This window comes from Cavia porcellus, unplaced genomic scaffold (assembly GCF_034190915.1).
Source record: "Cavia porcellus strain 051 isolate PalLab524CR breed Dunkin Hartley unplaced genomic scaffold, mCavPor4.1 scaffold_23, whole genome shotgun sequence".
Taxonomy (NCBI): domain Eukaryota; kingdom Metazoa; phylum Chordata; class Mammalia; order Rodentia; family Caviidae; genus Cavia; species Cavia porcellus.
This window is the reverse complement of record NW_026947506.1, coordinates 28,321,866-28,344,083: the sequence shown is the minus strand read 5'-3', so window position 1 is coordinate 28,344,083 and position 22,218 is coordinate 28,321,866. Positions and strand designations below refer to the sequence as shown.

The following is a 22,218-nucleotide window of genomic DNA, read 5'->3' as shown; positions in this document are numbered from 1 at the left end:
TGTTCAATAATTCATGATCTCTTGGACTCAGACAAGGCTGCCTACCTGCTAGGTTAACCTCGCCTTAAGATTTCTTCCTCTGAGCTTGGAACAGTTGTAATTCGCTTCATCCTAGCCCCAGATTGGATTCTAGGCCAGAATATTTTAATGAAGATTAAGGTATAATAAATTTGGGAGATTTAAGACTATGGATGCTTATAAATTGAAAAGATCAGCTGCAACATAGAAGATTGTTTTATTAATGTAACACTTTCTCAAAGGATCCTCTAAGAAGACCGATTTCTTCAGATGAATCCTCATAAAACACACATACAGATTCCACATAACACTGTGGTCAAATAAGCTTAGGAAACATGTCTCAATCGCAGCAAAAATGGATTAAGACAATGTTCTACCTTTTTCTTGGAGGGGAGCTATATGAAGTTTTTGGTATATTAAAGACACTGATAAAACTTACACTAAATAAACTTGTTTCCCCTTATTTCAACTGGCGTTTCCAAAATCTATTTGCCTTAATGAATTTTCTCAAAAATGTGTGTAATGCCTTTTAACTCTTGTGGAACCAGTACTTTACAAAATAGTTTTTGAGAAAAATTTATGGATTATCTCTGTGATCTCTATTTGAACATTGAAACACTCTAAAATCATGTCCTGTTTGCTATGCAAATTGTACTAGAGAAATCTGGTGGGTGTTCACTTACTTTGATCAATCTAGGTTGAAAAATCATGCCATTCCTTACAAGAATTCATATGGAGGCTTGATTTATCTATTACTGACCAAATTTACTTGTTAGCAAACCTTCCCAGTGTTTTATTCTTTCTACTTGGTGACTGAATCTATAACTTTCTTTTGAATCCATTCTCTTTAATTTGTTGATTGTGTGACTAATATTTTAGTATTGATGGTGTGATTAAATATTTTCATTAATTTGGCTGACTTATCGTAGAACGTTGATCCTAGGACACACTTAGAAGCCAAGGGTTTCAGTTACACTAATTTATTGTTATGCACAGCACATCAGGCAGCTGGTGATTCAATTCATGCTGTTTATACTCCTCTCCCCGTTCCTACCATTTGCACTAAATTGTAGGTTCCTGCAAATCGGATTTGATTTGGACGATCTGAGAAAATGCGTATGAAGGAGGTCCGCACCTCATAAAGCACTCCACAGATGGAGGGTGACGCTATGAGCTGGCTCAGCAACTCTTTCCCTGAGCACTTGCTATGTGCCACATATTGTGCCATCCATCAGGGCTACAGAGTGAAATTATCTGAGTTCTATAACCAGGGCGCTCAGAATGGAGCTGCAGGGTATGTGGAAGGAAAGACCGTGGCTAAACAAGTATGATAAATGAGGTGACTCTGGCTCTGAAAGACATCGCAGGAGCTCAGAGGGGAAGGAGGCTGTCTAGGGAAGGACAGGTCCCTGAGTAGGGGCTGTGGGTGCATGAGAAGAGGTGACTGAACGGACAAAAATGAAGGGAGATGCCCTTGAAGAGATGCTTCCTAGTAAGCAGGAGGTTGCAAATAAAATGAACAATAAAATATCATCATTAGGTTAGAGAAAAATTAGAAAGGTGGACCATGTCCAGGTTTGGCCAGGATTTGGGGAAATAAATATTCTCATACACTAATTGCATGTGTAAATTGACAAAGCTCATTTGGAGGGCTTATAAAAATTAAGAATATATAAATTTTTATTTAGTGATTCTTGCAAAGGAATCTTTATATTCGTTAAGAGAGAGTACAGAATTTTATTATAGTATTATAAGACTCTGGAATTAAATCGAATGTCTGTGACCATTAATCATGATATGTCAACTTGATCGGATTAAGAAATGCCTAGCAGGTTGGCCGGACATGCTTGTGAATGTGTCTGGATGGGTCATTGGGTACTATGCCTGGTCTGACCTTTCCCTCTCTAGTGCTGTTCCCCTCCTCTACCTCCTGTCTACCATGAATTAAGAAGCTATGTTCTACCAAGTCTTTCTGCCATACTGTTTCTGCCTGGGAGCCCACTGACTGTGGGATGAATCTCTGGAAACTGTGAGTCACATTTAACCTTTTCTCCTTTATGTTGTGGATGTCAGGTATTATGTCCCAGTGATGGGAAATCTGACTTAACACAATGTCCACTGTAGACGAAATGATCATACTATGATGTACTGCCCAATACTGGACAAGAATAGAAAGTGCCTAAAGAAGTGTTGTTAAGGCAAAGCATACGTTTTAGCATGTTACGCACGATATGTCACTTGGGGGAAAATTACAACAAAGCGTTAATTTCACTGAGTACAAATATATGCATATAAATGCCTGGAGAGTGTCTGGCTGGAATCACACTAAACTGATCTCTTTTTTTCTGGGAAGGGGAATGAATGGGGAACATAAAGAGGAGCGTTTGGCTTTTTACCTTGTTACTGTTTAGACCTAGGGTTTCCCCCAAAATTTCAGGCATCCAGCAGTGGGATTCTTGGAAGTGATTGGATCAGGAATTGCTATACTTTTCAGTACATTCAGGCCTTGATGAGCTCATGGGTGAATATGTGCTGTTAGAAGGTGGAGCCTGGTCACTGGAGGCATCTACCTCTGCTCCCTACTTCCTGGCTATCAGAGGGTAAGGAACAGTCCTTTGCCAGGTCTTTCCTCCATGCCATTTCTGCCTTGGAGGCAGGTGACCACGGAGTAAACCCACTACAACCATGAGGCTTTAAATCGCTGGTGTCAAGTGTTTTTTCCCAGGGATGGGAAAGTGACTAACACATTTTACTCACATGGGTATTTCTTTGTAAAACAGAAATCTAGTAATATTTCAAATAATTAAAAACAAAAATTTAAAAGTAACTGGAAGTAAAGGAAAATCCTTGCAGGTAAAGGAACATGTGGGTACGTGGCAGATACAGTGCCTTCCCCCAGGAGCCACGGAATCCACAAGGGTCTTTTCTCCCGGAGGTGGTGCCTGTGTGCCTTCATCTGGGCCTTTTAGTCTTCTCTAGGGCCAAATTCTCTTCTCATTGTTCTGATCATCTCATAGCTATAAGGATGCTGTAGGATTTCTCCTCTAAAGGAAAGTCTTCCTGATCCCCCACTGTCTCTTTTTTTCAGGTAGCAGGGCTTGTTGGAAGAGCTGTCTGTACTCACCTGAACCCACTTCATCATCTTCATCAAGGTTCCTGACTCCACCTAACTGTCACAGTTCTGTGACATTTTCCCCACGGTCACCATCTGTCTTCCTCAGCTGTTGAACCTCTAGAAGCACTAGGCTGATGGATGGAACATCTCCTTGGCCCCCAGAGCCCCAAGATCTTTCAGGTTTTCTGTTCACTTTCATGGCTGTCCCTTTTCAATCACCTCTCTTCTCATCCCTGAAGGTGGGCACCCCACCTCTGTCTTTAATGGCATTCTTTTTTATGCTCCGTGGAACAGAGGTTCTCAAATTTTTCACCTCGGAACCTCTTTGGATTCCTAAAGCAATTGACTCCAGCAAGCTTTGGTTTATGAGTTAAACCTCTCACTATAATCATATTAGAAATTCAGATTAGAAGAAACTCGAATGATCAAAATTATCAATTCATGTTAAAGAAAAATAATGAACAATTGACCTGTTAGCATAAATTTTTCTTCCTAGAAACCATTTTCCCTCTATTCTTTTGTACTATCACAAGTCTCTGCATATGTAGTTGGGGGAGGTAGCATTTTAACATGCTTCTTAGATACATATAAATGCCTAATTTGATTTCATACCCAAACTCAACAAGTGGCAGCTTCTTAAAGGTTGATTAGCTGCAAATTGCAGTCTGAAATTTATATCAGTGAACTTTTTTGCACCTTGTTACATTAAAATGCATTGGTTTGACTTACATCTTTAATAAATCTTTTACCCAAGCATGACTTTATATATCACACATTAGATTTTCATATGTATATTGGCTCACTGAATCTTGAAACTATTCTGAATATTGGTACATTTCATGTTACAATAGTGAAACACTGCATTTGCTAATATTGCTGTATATCTCCTTAGACTTTGAGTATCAGAAAGTTGTCAAATTCAGAGTACAAGTCGCAGATCTTCCAATCAGATTTTCCTTCAAAACTCAAATTTTATGATTAGCAGCTATCATTGTCACTTACTTTTCTTGAAGCAACAATCTCATTTTCATCATTCTAAATAAAAAATCTGCCATATATCTAAGGTGGAAGAATCACAATTCATTACATGGTGTTTTATGAAAAATGAAATCAGTTCTCACCTCACCTGTACAAGGCCTTGTCCTTAAGACAAAGGTTGGGCTGTGTTAATACTTTGTTATGGTGCAGAAATGCTCAGTGATTATTTTGCATTTCATGGATTAAATTATTTAAAAATCATGAACTTGAGTTTAATAAAATTAACTTTTTTATTCTTCAGAGATAACTCTTTCTCTTTCTCCCCCTCCCCTCCTCTCCCCTCCCCCTCCCCTCCCTCCCCCTCCTCCTCCCTCCCCCTTCCCCTCCCTCACCCTTCCCCTCCTTCCCCTTCCCCCCTCCCTCTCCCCACCGCTTCTCCTTTCAATACTGGAGATTAAACCCAGAGCCTTTGCTCAGAGCTACACCCCCAGGTTTCTTTTTTAGTTTTTGTTCTGAGACAGGACTTACCTAAACTGCTAAGATGCCCTGGCTGGGTTTGAATTTGAGACTGAAAGGAGAAGTCCAAAGGACATCTTTCCATGAGTCTCGATCCTTCCTTATTTTCTCTTAGCCTCATAACAATACGACTCCTAATTAACTGGCCTGACCTAGTTTCTATATACAGAACAGATAATTCCAGACCCGGAGGCCCTTGACTCTCGAAGAATAATGAAACAGTGCAAACAAAAATGAATCAACTGACCACAGACTAAGAAAGATGAACGGATCCCACAATAGTGAGTTTCTGGTTTCCTCAGTGTTTGCTATGCTAACTACTCCATATAAACCCCTTTACTCTGCAAGAGAGCGGCTGTTCTAGTGCTTCGCAGCCAGCGGCCCTCTCGGGTCTAGATCTTAAAGCCTATCCTTGCTGCAAGTCTCTCTCCTTTTTATTTCTCACAGAGATCTTTCTGCTTCAGCCTCCCAGAGCATTGGGATTATAACAGAAGTAACATTTATAGGGGAAGAATCACCTCCAGCTGGAAGCTAAGAGTCATGGAGGTGAAGCAACCATAATTGCTAACATAGTTTGCGCCTGTGCTTTAATATATGCTGTGTAGGAAGTCCTATTACTTTTTTTTGTAATGGTGGACCCACAAAATTTACACAAAATTACCCACAAAATGTTCCTAGAGCACTGTGAATTGTGAAAAGCCATGAATTTCAGATATGATTAGTAAAATGCCTCTAAATGCCTATTTTTATAGTTCAACCCTAAATGGGTGGTGTCTCCCTCAGTTATATAATTCAATTTAATAAAATACTGTCTTAATAAAGCCTTAGAAGGTACAGGGTGTTTTTGGTGCATCTTAGGGATCTTAGAACTTTAAGAAGAACAAAACCGAGGTCCCTCGAGATAGCTACACATGGGACAGCAACCTGTTTTGATTTGGGAATGCTGATGCAGATGGGTTACAGGTCAGCGGCCAATCAGCAGCAAGGAGAACTGAATAACTGAATAAGAAGCTCTCGGATTGGATACTTGCAATCCTCCCGTCAAAAAAGCTACAGAGTGTATTTATGGTTTCCGTGAAGTTATGAAGGTTTCTGTGAATAATTATTGTTAGAGTCTAAAGAAAAATCCAGGAAGACTGAGGCCGTGAACTCTGAACTGTGATTTTTATGGGGGCATTCTGTACTCTATTGTTCCATCTGTACAAATGGCTACAAATGAAAAGGCCAATACTATTCAGTATTGTGTGCACAAACTTTTAACTTATAGACCCCTGAAAGGGCCTCAAAGACACCCCTAGAAGTGGCTGCTAGAGATTCTATCCCGGCTCATCAGCCACACCCAATGTCAGATGACCACCTCTCTGTTTAGTTATTCATTTGGCAAAGTATAATTATAACAAGCCTAATCATTTGCAATTATATCAGACATAACTTGTGAATAATGGATTTAATGAGGTTATTAGACCTATTAGTGTTTAGTACTTCCATGTCTTTTTAAAAAGGTGAAATTAGGTTAACAATCCTTAGCCTCAAGTCCCTATTCTCCAATTTTCTGGTTTGCATGCCCCGAATGACTTGGCTCAGCGAGTTACATCAGTTCTCAGAATTGTTCTCTCCTACAATGTCTGCTGGATGGGTGAAAATAGATAGCCTTTAACCCTCAGATTCTAGGACACCTCTCATATAATCAGAGTTGTGTTAAATGTCCTGAACAGCATTATGGTGCCACTTGTAACAAAGGCTATTTTTATCTATTTCTTTCTAAGCATTTTGCTATATCTCTGCCCCAGCGTAGCAAATTTAAGCCAGAGGCAGAGAGAGGAACATTTTATTTAGAAAATTCCATGGAGAACTCATCCTTATCACTGCAGCGTGGTGTGGTAAACTTGCTAAACTGCTTTCAGCTTGCACAACTTTTCTGGTTAACTTTAGTTTGTTCGCTTTCTCTATTTCTTTTCAGAAGGCTGAATGCTGCCCTATTCCATTCCTCAACCCCCAGCTTTCTGTTTAAGTCACTTATTATTTAGCCCTTCCCTATAGAATCCACCGGTAGGCCCTATTTCTGTATCTACCATCATAAGAAGGGGTTTAGATAGCCATAAGCAAATGCAGGTGATTATTGTTGCAAATATTTGGGCTCGGCTATTTTACTTTTGTATTTTTTTTTCTCAGAGGAAATACATCACATAAAGGCTGATACATAGCAACAACAATAATAACAAAACGCTGTTTTTATTTAATAGCTGGTCAGGTACTCAGTATCACATGCGAAAGGGCTTACCAAGCATTAACCCTGGTGTTCTAGCTTGTGTCTAGATGTCCCCCAAAGCCTCATGTGTTCATAAGTGGGGCTTTTCAGAGATGGCTGGATCTAGAGTGTGTGAATATGGATTAAGAGTATGACTAAATGAGTCCACTTGTGGTTTATCATAGTTCTGAGAATGCATAATGGGAAAGCTCACCCAGGTGGGAGCACCAACCAATAGGCTTGTAGCCTGGATGGAAAAAAAGGGAAAGAAAAGCTTGTTGCTGTTGCTTTGCTGTTTGGCTGCTTCCTGTTTCTTCCTTGCTCCGCCATGGACTTTTCTCCTCTGCCATGGCACCCTGTCTTGGAGCCAGCTGACTATAGACTGAAACATCTATAAGCTACGAGCTGAAATAAAATGTTCCTCTTTTAACTTGTGAGTGTCAGCAATGAGAAAAGTAACTGAGCCACTGGCCTCATCAAACGTGGTCTTGAGGACATTTCAGGCTCTGTGTTAATTGTCTTTGCTTTGCTGTCACCAAATATCTGAGAGGAGGAGAGACTTATTTTTGGCTCATAGCTTCAGAGGTTTCAGCCCATGGCCTACTGGTTCCATTGCCTTGGGTCAGTGGTGAGGCAGAACATCCTGGTAGATAGGCACAGTAGAAGAAAACTGCTCACCGTTTGGTAGCCAGGAAGCAGAGAGGGGGAAAGAGCCAGAGAGGATGAGATAAAGGCAGGAGAGAGTCCTGAAGTTCATATCCTTATATCCACTCCCTTTAACTAGGCCCTATCTCCTGTTTCCATCACTTCCCAGCAAGGCCATCAAATTATGATCTCTCAGTGGGTTAAGACTGAAAAAGTTAGAGCCCTTATGATCCAATCATTTTCTGAAAGCTCCATCAGCGAATACATGAGACTTTGAGGGACATTTGAGATTCAATCCATAATAGTATCTGACACTTAAAATTAAGCCAAGTCCTCCCTCAGACAGCTTAGAGATGGAGTAAGGTATGTTTCATGAGGAGAAACAATAATTTCTCTAATGGAGCTAAACTAAATAGCACCATAATGTCAGATCCTGTCTCCCTGTAAGATCGTAACAAGAGTGAGTGACACTCCCAACACCATGATGCCATCATCACTGTACACAGAACCAATCAGAACAGTGTGATTTTGGAGCAATCAGAAACTTGCTATTTTTAATCCTTCATTTCTGGTGCTGTTTACAGGGCCAGCATCTTGGATACTTTTCTCTCATTGCCAGAACAAAACACCTAACACCCAAAATGAAGGAAGGAACCTTTTATTTACTTCACAGTTTGTGGAAGTTTCAGTCCACACTCAGCTGGCTCCAAGGTAGGGTGGTGTGGCTGAGGAGCAACTGTTCATGGTGGCTGTGGCAAACACCCAAGGTAGCAAGAGCAAAAGGGCACAAGGGGAGGGCATGCCTCTTTCCCTCCTTATATTGTATGCAGGCTACCTGTCCCTGGAAGGCTGCAGCACTCACACTGTCAATCCCAGTGCTAGACAATGAACCAATCACCAATGCTAGATTCAGCTGTCTTTGAAAGGCCTGCCTCCCATGACTGCATGGGGCTTTGGGGGAACATCCAGACACAAACCATAACAGCCAATCAGAAGATGCTCTTTTTGATCTTTCATTTTTATATGGGCCCAACCATTAAAAACACACGATTTATGCTTCTTTGTTTACATGTGATAGGAAACCAAGCAAGTTTTTTGATAGGACAGAATGGTATAATGCCAAGTGACAGAATGATTTTCCTAACACCTTATTTGCATGAAAGAGATAACCCAGGAATTGTAGGTACAAAATATTCCATTCCTTTATCCTGGGGGTTGTTGTGACATTCACTGACTCCTTTTTGCTCCATAATGCATATTTCTATCCTGCCTCATTAAATGTATACTTTTGCTGCTCTTTTTGTGTTTAGTCCAATTCTTTATTTAAAACACGGAGAACCGGGAAGAAACCCCATGGGACCTCTATCCAGTAACACCTATATCTATTAAACCTGAACATTGGAGAAAACTTCAGCAGTCACTTGGTCCAACTCAACTTCATCATATAAATGAGATCAAGGGCTATCAAGTGTCCCACCTGGGGGATAACACAGAGTCCTTGAAATGGAAGTACAGGCCGCCAGTTCGTTGTAAGGGCTCTGGAGTTTTAGATGCACCTTTGGATGAGAAGCCCCTCTCTTCGTGTTGAATTTCAGTATGTTTGCATCTTTCCATCGATGTTACTGGGCCTCAGTTACTTTAACTTCAGTGGATTTTCCTGTCACATGAATTGCTTTTGAAAGTGATCTGAACTTCAAGTATTATTTTAAATCTTTAAAATATACTTTTTCTTTCCCATCTGCAGTTAGTTTTCTTCTCTATTGTTAAGCTCCCCATCCATATGGAAATTTTACCTCCTGCTTTTGTTCTACTCACTTTCTTTGTCAATCTTATTGGAAAAAACAAAACAACATGTTTTAAGGAATGTCATTGTTGGACTCTCTGAAGCCGGAGAGATTTTGATAATGTCTGCTTAACTGAAGGAGCTATAGGTTTTTAAAACCAAGGGGTCATATATATTTTTTTAATACCTGGACCTAATTTTAGTTACAATTATTTTCATCTTGAGAAGAAGATATTACATTTTGAGTGTGTGTGTCATAAAGACAGAGAAGGAGAGGAAAGAGACCATCTTCTCTTCTAAATGACATCTTCATGCTCTCTTGAGATGTGTCATCCAAAGAACCTCATTCATACATAAATGGTGAGGCTGATCACAGGAAACAGGAATGTACTTCTGTACTTCTACAGATCCAGGTGAATAGAGAAATCTGTCCATTCAGTCCCATCTTGGGCAGCATCTGTGCTCCAGAGTGCTGTTTCATAGTGCTGATCTTTTCATTTTCCTTATCCTACCAGTAGAGAATCTTTATATATGCTAGTCTCTCTCTGATGTTTTTGTGTACCCGATAATTTTTATTCCACATTCTATCATAGAATCTCTGCAGGTAGCATCCACACAATGGGATGTGAGATGGTTTAACAGTAATGACTACCTTGAGTCACATCCTGAATGTTGATGCATAGGAAATATCAGCTGTTTATGTTTCTGCCTAACAGGGGCTTCCATTGCCATTGAGGTCCAAATAATTTTCTTTTATACTGAGAAGAGTTGGATGTGGTTTTTTCCATTTCAGCCAAGTAGCAGAGAATACAGACTCAGGGACACAAGAACTGCAAGCAAGAAGATAGCGTGGGACTCACAAACACAGAGAAGGGTTTCAGGTACCTGAACAGCCAGCTGTGATCTGTTCCACAGGATGTTCCCAATACAGCAGATAGTGTAATACCTAGAGTCCATGTGAACAACTGGATGAACAGACTGAGGTTTTTGTTTTTGTAAACAGTAATGTAGAGATTGACACAAAAAGGTGCTAACCCAACAACACAGAGGATTTTCACCTAAGCCCACTCTATGGCAATTTTTTCCTAAAATGTTATGAATGTTCCCCTCCAAAAGATCATGAGTTGGAAAGGGGATGCCCTGTTTGTATGTTGATGAGGCTTTTGGGAGGTGGTTAACATTAGGTGAGGTCTTAAGGGTAGGGGGTAGGAGATCACTGGCTTTTATAAGAGGAGGAAGAGAAATTTGAGCTACTAGGGAGCCTCTGTCTAGTCTCAGGATGCCCTCTACCCTGTGCGGTAACAGCCAGTGGATCACATGAGATACTGGCACCTCGACACTCGACCTCCAGGCAGAGGGGAGCCTGCTGGGCTCCAGTGAGGGTCATGAGTGGCAAATGCTGTGTGGATGGAGAGCTTGAGGGGTTCTCTACCAGCGAGGGCACAAATCTTGGTGTGAAGACAGAGCAGGTGTGGGGGGAAAAGGGGAATAGAACGTGCTTCCTGCACCCCAATACAGATTCAAGCCACTGAAAAGATTCTAACTGGAGGTAGGAGCTAAGTTGAGGTAGAGTTTTGGGGAAAACTAGATTTAAGAGAGAGAAAATTCTGTGTGTTTGTGGGTTGCAAATTGTGTCTGACAAGAGAAAAAGCAAAAATTTCCACCAGATCTGCTGGGCATGACTCCTTTTGCATTTTTTGAAGACTCCAGGGAAGATGCAAAGAAGTCAGCAATTAATAAATATCTGAGTGGCATTTCCTTTATAGCAAAAGGTGGCTGAGATCTGTAGGACTCATGTAACTTTAAGCTTCCATTAAAAGATTCCTCTTGTTCACAATTGATTCTTTCTGTTATTGTCACCAAAGCCTTGATTGAGAGAAACTTCTAGATAGTTTTATAGATCATAGCTACTTGGGTCCTTAGTCATTCTCATCCTATGTTGTGAGCTCAAACAAAGGGACACTTGTCAGAGGGAGGGTCACTCCTGCACACAGGACACAAACAGTGCATAAAGGTAGGGGTTGTGGGAGAGAGCTAGTTCCACTAAGTCACTTTCCTTGTTACAATGACACCAAGTTCCATGAGAGTGAGTCCTGCCACTTATTACTAGTTGTGTGACCTTGGGCACATTTCCTGATCAGTCTACTTAGACACCAGATTCCTCAATTGTAAAATGCAGAAAACACTACCACCAACCTTACAAAGAGATGGAGTGAAATAATCTCTATATAGTATTCCAAACAATGGTTGTCACATGGTTACACCTTGCTTGGCACAAAGGCTACTTCTTACTATGTCTGTTATTGATATCATTAGTCTTTCACACTTTTTGAAAAATGTAGTTAAGCTTGAAAATGTGACGTAAACATGAAAACATATCTCCTCCGCTTTCCTCATTATATGCACAAATAATTGCTATAGATTCATGAGTAGGTTGTCCTGAATATTAGTTGTATTTCCTGGTTTCTTCTCTATTCTTTTTTCTTTTTATTGAGACAAGGTCTTGCCATGCAGTTTAGATTGGCCTTGAACTCACTACAGAGCTTCAAATTCGCAGAGATCCTTCCTCAGCCTCCCCAGTGCTGGGCTTATATGTATCCGTCACAAGCATAACTCTTCTGTTCTTTTCATCACTCAAATCTATTAGTGCTTGGAGTTTGGACCTCTTAGCTTATAGTCCCAAAGGAGGTAGCTATTGATCATTTCACTGCGTGCGCCTGTCCCCCAAACCCCGTGGCTTCCTAAGAGACCTCTTCCGCACACTGACCTTGGGTTATCATTGTTGGAACATCTGTCTGGGCTGCTGTACTTATTGTAATGGAATACATTAACAGGATAAGCCTTATCCACTTTGGAAACCCTGATAACTCTGTGCCTGATTCCCTAGGTGATAAGGATTTAATAAGTAAAGTGAGTGAATAAAGATAATAATCAAATAAATTTTTCATGGCAGCAATGTCCTTTGTTAAACAGGACCATTGTGTGTTGTAGTGGCTGTAGACGCCTGTCCCTTGGGCTGCCCCTTGGGTGTTCTGGCTCTTACAGATCTGGATAAGTCAGGCCCCTTGCCCACTTGTGCATCTCATGATTTCCATGGCTCATCTGGCGCTTTCTGGCTTTCTGGTGCTTCTGCCGAGTCAGAGAGTGCTGCTTCTGTCCTGCTGCTAGACTTTAAAGCAAAGCTCTGCCCTTCTTCTTTTTGACACTGGGAAGCAGTTGTCTGCCATATTGCTTATGTTTATTAGCTTTTAACTGTTTAGAGGATGCCGAGAGAGGTGTTCCTTCTGGTGCCTTTGGCTTTCCACTCACAGGGACACTTGGAAGTCTCACCAGCACCCAAGTGTGGGCCCCTGAGATGCAGAACCTGGGGTCCAACAGGAGACTGACTCCCCATGGTGCATCCTCGCTTTATAGACTAGAGCTTTAAAGCCAGGTGACTCCAGGACCCTGCAACTTGCCAGTTAACCAGAGCCATGACCTTCGTAAATATTCATTTTCTTTTCTTTTTGGTGGGGGGTGGGTACCAGGAACCAAACTTAAGGCATTTGTGCCACTGAGTTATATCCCCAGCCAATATTCATTTTTCTGAGAGTAAAAAAATCAAATAAATTTCCTCCTTGTCCCTAGAATCCGAAACTGTGAATGTTTTTCATGTGAACAGAACCCCTCCCCTTGCAGCCATGGGAACTTTGTCTTTTTATCAACACTGATAAAATAAAAGCTGCCTGGAGTCACACTCCATGGAGGAGGGACCCCATGGCAGTGGCCCATCCTGCTGTGTGTCACTCAAGTTCTAGAACAATTCATAACAGCTTGCAAGAAGCTCCATGTCCTATTTGCTGCCAAACAGACACATAGAAGTATCTGAGAGTGTGCACACTTACCCACTGGTGGAGTCCATAAATCCCGTAGCACCGGAGAGCTGGGGCCAGTTGAACTCGTCGGTAAGAGCCGTTGGCAAATCGAAGAAGGAGGACTAGAGGAAAAATATAGAGTCATAATCAAAGCGGTCATTCATTTTCTATAGAGAGTAAGAGTCCATGGCTAAAACATTGCTCTCTGACTCTCTTTTCTCTCTCTTAGTGGTCCGGAGATTGAACCCAGGGCTGTCACCCTTTTTATTTTGAGACATTGTCTAACCAAGTCACTAAGTAGTTCATGCTGGGCTGGAATATGTAATCCTCCTGCGTCAATTTCCCAGAATGCTGAGATTACAGACTGAGCCATCATACCCAGCTCTGTCCCTCTTTCTTTAAGAGACTTTGTTGTTGAAAGCACATGGCTCAACTTTAACCTTCCCCAGAGAATTCACAACATTTGTCACCACCCATGAACCCCATTCTGCTCCTGGAAAGCAGGTGGAGTATGTGATGGCTCACACATCTGCAAGCACTGCTTCACTTCCACTCTTAAACTTTCAGAGACTTTCTCCATTTTTCACTTTAGATCATCAGAAAGGTGATTGCCTGAAAAGTAATTACGCTGAAATATAATACCCAAGCCTCCACAAAAATGCCTTCGCAGAGTTCAGATCTATGCCTTTCATCCATAAGGTGGTGCCCCTGGCCTTCTGGGAGGTTGCAAACATTTTGAGAATCTAATTATGGTTCCTTTCCCCAACCAATACCCATGTATACTCAGAACGGCCTGTGATTGCAGGAGGTTCACAGACCTCATGATGGTCTGAGTATGATTCAGCCCCCTGCAACTTACACTAAAGTTTGTTCTTCCTCGTGAGGTCTTAAGAGGTCAGAAACTTAATCTACTATGGTGTTTGGAGGTGGGAGCCTTTGGGAGATGTTAGCAACAATGGAATTCAGTTAAACCACATTTCCATGACTGGTGCAAAATCACAGAAGAAAAATATGGTCAACTATGACCTCTTCCTGTTTCTTTTATATGTGGCTTTTGGGGACAAGTCCCTTGTGGTCTAATTTCTAGAGACAGCTTGCCTAGGTTGGTGTGTTTTGGACAGGACTGCCAGGTTCAGCAAATAAAAGTTTAGGAGGTTTAGTTAAATTTGGATTTCAGGAAAACAGGAAATAAGTTTTAGCATTTATACATTTCACACATAGGTATACTAAAATTTTTATTTGTTGATGATATGAAAATTCCAGTTTAATTGGGTGTCCAGAATTTTAACTGGGAATCCTACTTTGGTTAAAAACCTTAATGTTCAGCATTTTCTTTTTTCCTGAGTTGAAAGGAAACCTTGTTGAATGGATCCAGGAAGCCTCTGTGCTTTTCCACATTAGAAACTAAAACATCCTCTAGATGAACATGAAAACCTCACACCCTCTTTAATCCTGTTTCAAAGTTTGAAATAAACTAAACACTGCTCCCTTGTCTCTTCCTCCACTGTAAATCAGAAAATCTGATACTGGGGAGAAAGAAAAGCCATGTTACATATATCTTTCATTAGGGCCTTGAAAGTCTGTCTAAATTTTTTTTCTTTTTTTCTTTCTCTCTCTCTCTCTCTTTCTTTCTTTCCCATTTATTTTAAAGAGAAAAAATAGTAAATTTCAAAACAGGATTGAAATGTTCTTTCTGATTAAAAATAGTACATCTGTTGTAAAAATTCAAACATCATAGTAATTTTCAATGGGGAAATAGAGGTCCCTTGTCACCTCCCCCCATGATGTGACTGTTGGGGATGGTCACTATCAGCAAGTGTTACAATATCCTGTACAGATAAAATCTACCCTCGGTCTTTACACTTGGAGAAAGCTCAAGTAGTCTTTCTATCAGAGTCTCAGAGAATGAGAATTCAAAATTATAATATTTCATAATTTCGGACTGCTAAAGAATTGAATTTTGTCCCTCCAAAAAGATATGTTGAAGTGCTAACCATGGTACATCAGAGTGTGATCTTACTTGGAGACAGGTCTGTTGCACATGTATTTAGTTAGGATGAGGTCACCCTAGACCAGCTTGCATCCCTAACCCAGTGACTGGTCTTTACAATAAGAGAAAGAAGAGACACAGAAACAAAAACACAGCGGGAAATCCATTTGATAAAGGAGGCAGCCAAGTGCCAAGGATGGCCATCAGCAACAGGAACCAGATGAAAGCCACACACAGATCAGGTTTTCCTTTACCCCTGGGGAGGAGTCAATGTTGTTACTGTCTTGAGCTTGGATTCCCAACCCTGGGGACTCTGTGAGGATATATTTCTGTTGTTTCTAACCATTACATGTTTAGGGTGCAATAGGAAACTAATGCATGATCTGAAATGAATAATTTGCTTGTAGCTTTTATTCAGAGGGATAAGATATAAACCTTTCACCAAGTTGATTTACTTTTAACATAAAACAAGTTGACAAAAAATGAATTCAAACACAACCAGCACCGTAGGATACCATGTGCATTTTCCATGGCTCTCTGGCTTTCTCTGGTTCTCTTTCTTTAATTTTTTCCTCCTCCCAAATGCCAAATCCAAGATTTCCATCCTATTCTTATCCCATGTGTGGTTTCCATCTTGGTAGAGACCAGAGTAGTGGTCAGGATGGCTTCAAGACACTTGCATTCAGTATGATTTATCCTTCAAAGGAACTGAAACAAACTCACCAAAAGGAACCTCACACTGAATCTCAGAGGACCCTGGAGTTCCAAAGCCTGGTACTTTGTCGCCTCTTGGTAACTGGCACCCATAGTTTTCTGTTCGAAACTCTACCACTATCATGAGTCAGCCACTCTCTGTTCTGATTTCCTCTGTCTTTTATCTTTTACCCACACTGCTGCCATTTTTCTGTTTATAATGTGTGTTTGCTGAAGGATTTGAGAATATTCAATTCTGCCAGGAAGGACAAGAAAAACAAACAGGATGGATGAAACTCATAAGCTGTGGTAAGTGGAGAGAGTGAGGAAGCAGGAGTGTTGTGAGATGTTAGCAGAATTCATGAGCTGTGTCCTGTCAGTCCATCACAACCTTCTAGAAGGGAAGTGAAAGATGATTTTGATCCACCCCTCTCCCCCACCCTTTACTTTGGCTATCTGTGCAATGGTGACTGCACGTTTGCAGCTATATTCCTGCTTTTGTACCATGCCAAATTCCCTCTGTAGTTGGAAGCAATGGTGCAGGGGTGGGAATTCTGAATGTGCTACCAATGTGGCAAATGTATTTTGCCCTGGAAAACAGAAGACCTGTCTTCTCTTTCTGATGCCACACATAGGTGTCATAAAAATGTGGTGAATATTTAAATTAAAATTTATCACAGTAAAAGACACATTGCCATGAATCTCCTTTGAAATACTTCCCTCTCTTTGTTATCTCATCATTCTTTGCCACTTTTGGAAGCAGCTCTGGAAGTCTTATTTCAGGAGTGTCTTTAGTTGTGCTGTATTGGCTGCTTTGATGTCTAAAATCATTTCAAAATGTTTACCTTTCATGGTCATTTTGACTTTGGGGAAGATCCAGAAGATGCTCTGAGGAGATCCAGTGAACAAAATGAATGAAGCCACACTATAATGTTAATGAGCCTGCCTTCCTGTTAGATGACACCAGGTTGCGACATTTACTGTATTTTTTTTTATCATACCTTGAAAAGATACCTATGTAGGAAGGCTCTCACATCTGCTTTTGAAAGTGTCAAAAATAGTGGGATAAGCATGTTTGAAGAAGGATTCATGATAATGTGTCTCTTACTGTAATAATTTTTTAAAATGATTTAAACATTGATTGGATCAATGTTTGACCACTCTTTTCACAGTAAAACTCCGTTATGTAGATTAAAGTGCACTGGAAATGAGTGCCTACTCCATGCAGCCACCATTCTCAGGTGCTGGTGAAGTTCTTGTCTCCAGTGGCGGTAGAGGAGAAAGGGTAGCTAGTTGGGGAAATGATAGGAAACCGTGTCTTTGGAATTGGGGCCTTCATGCCCCAGTGTTCTCCTAGATCAACCTCTCTGATCATGCTTAAATCTCTCTGGAAGAAATGAGTTAGTCTTAATACCTAGGAAACCCATTTGCCATTCTCCAGGAAGCTCCAGTCAATCCTGGGATCTTTGCTGTGTGTGGGGTATTAAAATACCATGGACAGCGCCTGGTGCTGACTCACAGCTAGGACCAGGATGAGTTTGCATCCTCCACTGTAGTCCTAGAAGGCCTTGGCAGACCAGCTGCGTAGGTTTATCACAGTGATTTGATTAACTTCAAAGTATTCCAAAGCTATGATTTCCTGTTTGAAGTCTTAGACTCCAATTACAGTGTTGCTATGAGACTTTACTGTTTCTAGCTGCAAGGAAGACGTAGTGGTAACAGTACCACAGTTTCAGCAACTCTGACGACTACAGGAGTATTATCTTGTTCAGCAGACTGACGGAAAGATCAAAAGACAGTGAGAAATAGGTGGACAAGTCAGAGGTCCCACAGTATGCAAAGCGCTGTGGTTAGGGTGGACCACCCAATGCTCCTTTCCAAGAGGACTGTTATAGGTGGAAGAGGAGGGAAATTTATTGCCAGGTAATAGAAAAGAGTTGAGCATACCAATGACAGGCTCAATGTGTCTGTTTCTTCCATTGTAAATATGGTAGATAAAAATGAAAAATAACAGCCATTAATAGCAAATGCCTTAGATACTTTAGCAACAAGAGAATGTTTAAGTCATTTTGCATTACACACTGAAAGCCTCATTCATGCAACATTATACCCAAGATATTTCAGGCACTTAAGGCAGCAAAATGCAAATTAAGGTTTTCATCATCCTCTCCTGCTTATTCCTCTTGAGCATCCATGTTCTCAGGAACTCATTTTAAGTGTGTCTTAAATGTACATATGTGGAGAGACTTAATATTTACCAAGAAAAAATTTGCAGGTTTAAAGGAGTTGAGCAACTCAGAGAGGGTTAGGTCAACTACTGCATTGTTTCTAATTTTCCTCTTGACTTTTATCAATGGGGTAAATGTGTTTTTAATGTCATAATTAGAAACTATATGCTATGTTTTTGTGTAAAACTGTCACTTACCATTGACCTGTCTCCCTTTCCCTCTCCCTCTCTGTTTATGTATTGATAAAATCCATTGGTTCTCATTTCTTGCTGACTCTTTAGTAAACACAATGATTTTAATTTGGAAATGAGCCTAAACTGCCATTTTGATAAGTAACTGATGTCTGAGTTTCTCACATCTCTGCTAAGAGAAAGCAAGAGTAATGGCATTGATCACACAGTCATCTGGTTCCGCCCGTCTTCTGTTGATAATGGGAAGATCCTGGTGGTTTCGAGTCACTGTTTGGATGTACCCTTCCCCCTCCAGCAATGCTGTGGACAATCTGTGCAGTGTCTTCACTTTCCTAATATGCTGAACTGGGTTAGACCCGAACTGATTATTTTCAGCACTACAAAGTTAGAGTAATTTGCAGGTAGTCACTGTTTAAAAAATATGAAAAGTACCATCATCACTTAAGTAAATCATTTTAATTATTTCCTGGGAATTAAACCCTGAAAGAATACAAGGGGATTGTTGTTTATTCAAAGAAGCGAGTAGCTCTTGGGTGTTCAATAACACACCTAGTCTCAAGACAAGGGAATCTGAAACAAAGGCTGTTTAGTGCTGAGGCTGAAGGCCTCCCAGGGTGACTGGTTTGTGACTCCTTCATTGTCCTGTAGGTGGCAAACTTGAGGCTTTCCCCTTTTCTAAGCCTTGTCTCACAGTGACCCCAGAACCACCACAAAGATATCCTGCTTAGACTGTCTTCCCTATCCCACTGAGTTAGTGCTTTTTCTTATACAAACATCAAATTATAAAACTTTAAGAGCTCTCATAATCCTCATGCAAATTTTCCAGCCTGGGTCCCATTCCTTTACGCTTTGCTACATGCCTATGTCTTATCAATAAATGCATTTCTATTAGTAATGCTTGAATGTACTTACTTCCTAGGTAACCTCTGCACTTTAAGCCACAGTGTTGGAAGCTGAAGTATTGAAAGCCTCATACGCCAGGCGCTGAGACAGGTACCTTGCACAAATTGATTTAATAACATAACTCTGAAAAGCAAGGGCTCGCCTTCCTCCCCTTTCTCTTTCCCTGCCTTCTACAAACAAGCACTTTTGAGCAACTGCCATTTATCAGATGCTGGATGTTATTACCTCTTAAAAACCCCACACACACCTTTGCTTTGCACGTAGGTGATAAATTCAGTGGCCAGGTCCTAAACCAATGAGCAGCATGGAGTCAGCCCCTTTATCACAGGTGCCTCTGGCTGTTGGATCTGAGCCCAGAGAATTTTTGTGTTTTCTGTTGATGGAAAAACCCCACACACATCACTGTGCAGGTCCTAGGAAAAGCTTTTATGGAAAGAGCTCAGAGGGAGTTTGACTGACTTGCCAGTGTCACAGAGCTGGTAAGAAATGGGGCTGGGTCTTGACCTGAGTTCTGATGGGATTAGGAACAGAGAGGCAGACAGCAGACTCATGGTCCTTAGTCTGTAGTAGCCCATTTGTATATATTTGGTACTTGCTTTTCCCTTAAGCTGCCAAACTCCATTAAATAAGACAATTGGCTAAGCTGGTTGTTGGAAGTGAGACTTTATGGTTGCCTGTGTAGAGGGTGGTCTCTCAGAAATGGCTTTGCATAAAGGGTTCCGAAATTCATGAATGCCCCAGAGTTTCCACCGTCTGTTCCTTCTCTGTTTCCCTTCTATGGAGAACATGTCAAATGAATAAAGAGAACAGAATGAGTATTTTTGGGGTAAATTCTGAACGAACACGAGACCTTACACAGACATCATATATACTCCATTCCCACATGCCCAGGGCCAGTTCTGGCACTCAGTATACTGGGAACAACACTGACACAGATGCTCTGCGGTCTGTCTGTCCTTGGAGCTAGCTGGCAGAGCCCAGGGAGGAGAGAGAGGGAATGTACCATCTGGCTTCTGCCTGTGTAATCTCAGGCTTCACTAGATTAGCATTCTGGAAAATTAACATTTTGAGGTAGACAACTAGAGAAGCTAATTTAACTTTGCAAGTTTGATTTGTAAACCTTACAATTCTTTGTGCATGAGTCTCCTATTAAGGAAGATCCCTGTGGTCTTGTAATTCATTACTTACACTTGCGTGGACACACACACACACACACACACACACACACACACACACACACACAGAGAGAGAGAGAGAGAGAGAGAGAGAGAGAGAGAGAGAGAGAGAGAGAGAGATCACAGATCAGCCTGTACTGGTATCTTGCTGACCATCACACCAGGCAGCTCTCGGCTCCTTCTACAGAGGGTTCACTGTATACTGAGCCACGGACAATAAGCAACTTCCCTCTGGTAACCTCAGATACATTCTTCAGTCCCTCTTGCCTCCATTTTATTGCCAATAAAAATTAATAATGGCACTTATTTTATTTGTTGGTTGAAAAGATTAGAAAAAATGAACCATGCACAAGGTAAGTTCACTTAGTTGCCTGTTAATAGTTTCGATGGTGAAGTCCAGGTTTCTAGATCTACATAGAAAGGGCATGTAGGTCATATGTTGGGCTTTGGGAGAGGAATCTTAAAACAAGTATCACTTAATAGAAGTGGTATTTTCTGAATATTTGTGCCCCTTCAAAATTCAAAATATGCTAAAAGTTAATACCTAATGCTGATTGTATTAAGGTGGGCCATTTGGGAGTGATTTAGTCAGCAGAGCTCCATGCTCACTAATAACATTTGGGCTCTTAAAAGAAATGCTTGGGCAAGCACCTTTGTCCCTCTCACTAGATAAAGGACCCAACTAGGAGATGCCATCTTTGAAGCAGCAGCAAAACCTTTGCACTTTTCTGGGATAGAGTTCCCAGCATCCATACTTGTGAATGATAAATTTATGTTCATAAAGTGCTTAAAACTAAGATGGTGAGTCTTGAGAAACTGATAAGAGGTAGCCAGAGAAAGCGGGCTAGGGTAAAATAGTTTAGACATTGGTGATGCCACAAGGAAAACCCAGGACTAAACTTGTTACATTACATCCAAAGAAGATCAGAAAATACCAAATGTATCAGTTTCCTACTGCTGTGTAACAAATGACCCTTAAATTTAGCATCTTAAAACATGCTGTATCCAAATAGACCAGTAACAAGAACTGCATAGCATCTATGAGGATGCACATTTAAACTTCAGTTTGAGCTAAATAAGCAATGTTTTGGGAAAAGATAAAGCAGTTTTATCTTTGACCCAATACCAGTCCCAAAACTTCAGAGGGCAAAGAAGACATAGTCAAAGACTTTTAGCAAAATATGATTAGTAAATACAAAAAAGACAGAAAGGTAGGCAACTCTGGCTCTTTCATCATTTTTTTACCTTGTCAGCTCCTCTTAGTTTCTTCTTTTTCCCTTTTCTATTATTTATTATTTAAGCTCTAGCTCTATGATTTATTTATTCAATGAACGAGTCAAAGGACATATTTATCCAACTGCTTTGAACCAAATGAGAGCACACCATGCGTTGGGTTCTTCCTATTGAATTCCATGCCTTCCACCATTTTTTCCAAAGTGATTGGAGAACAGTACCTAGACTAGTAAAAGTAAGAAAACAAGAGTTTGTTGTGTCCTGATTTTACACAAAGACAACCATCAGTCAATCCTTCCATGGGGCCAGTGGAACAAATTCTTTCACAAACATAAAAGAATAAATCCTCAAAGAGCCAGAAACAAACAACCAAAGGATCATATCATAAAAATGGACTCTTCTGATCTTTGGTTTTGTAAAGCTTTGGTTACTGCTTTCATTTATTGACTGATTGGTGGTACCAGGGATCTGATGCAGGGCCTTCACACTGAGTTACATCCCCGGCTCTTTAATTTAAAAAAAAAAATTCTTGAGATAGGAGCTTGCTAAGCTGTTAAGTTGCCCAGGCTGGGCTCAAACTTGCAATCTTCCTGCTTCAGTTTCCCAGAGAGCTAGGATTACAGGGATGTGCCATCATACCTGGCTAAG

General features: G+C 40.8%; 1 protein-coding gene across 5 annotated transcripts in view; it reads right to left on the bottom strand.

Moving 5' to 3' along the window:
- Positions 1-22,218, bottom strand: part of Aoah (acyloxyacyl hydrolase) — a 199,903-nt gene that overhangs the window by 62,016 nt on the left and 115,669 nt on the right. For all 5 annotated transcript variants that reach the window (XM_063233961.1, XM_063233963.1, XM_063233962.1 and 2 more), the window contains one exon: positions 13,188-13,279. In XM_063233961.1, coding sequence (XP_063090031.1) covers positions 13,188-13,279 — 92 coding nt within the window. The remainder of the gene's footprint in view (positions 1-13,187; positions 13,280-22,218) is intronic.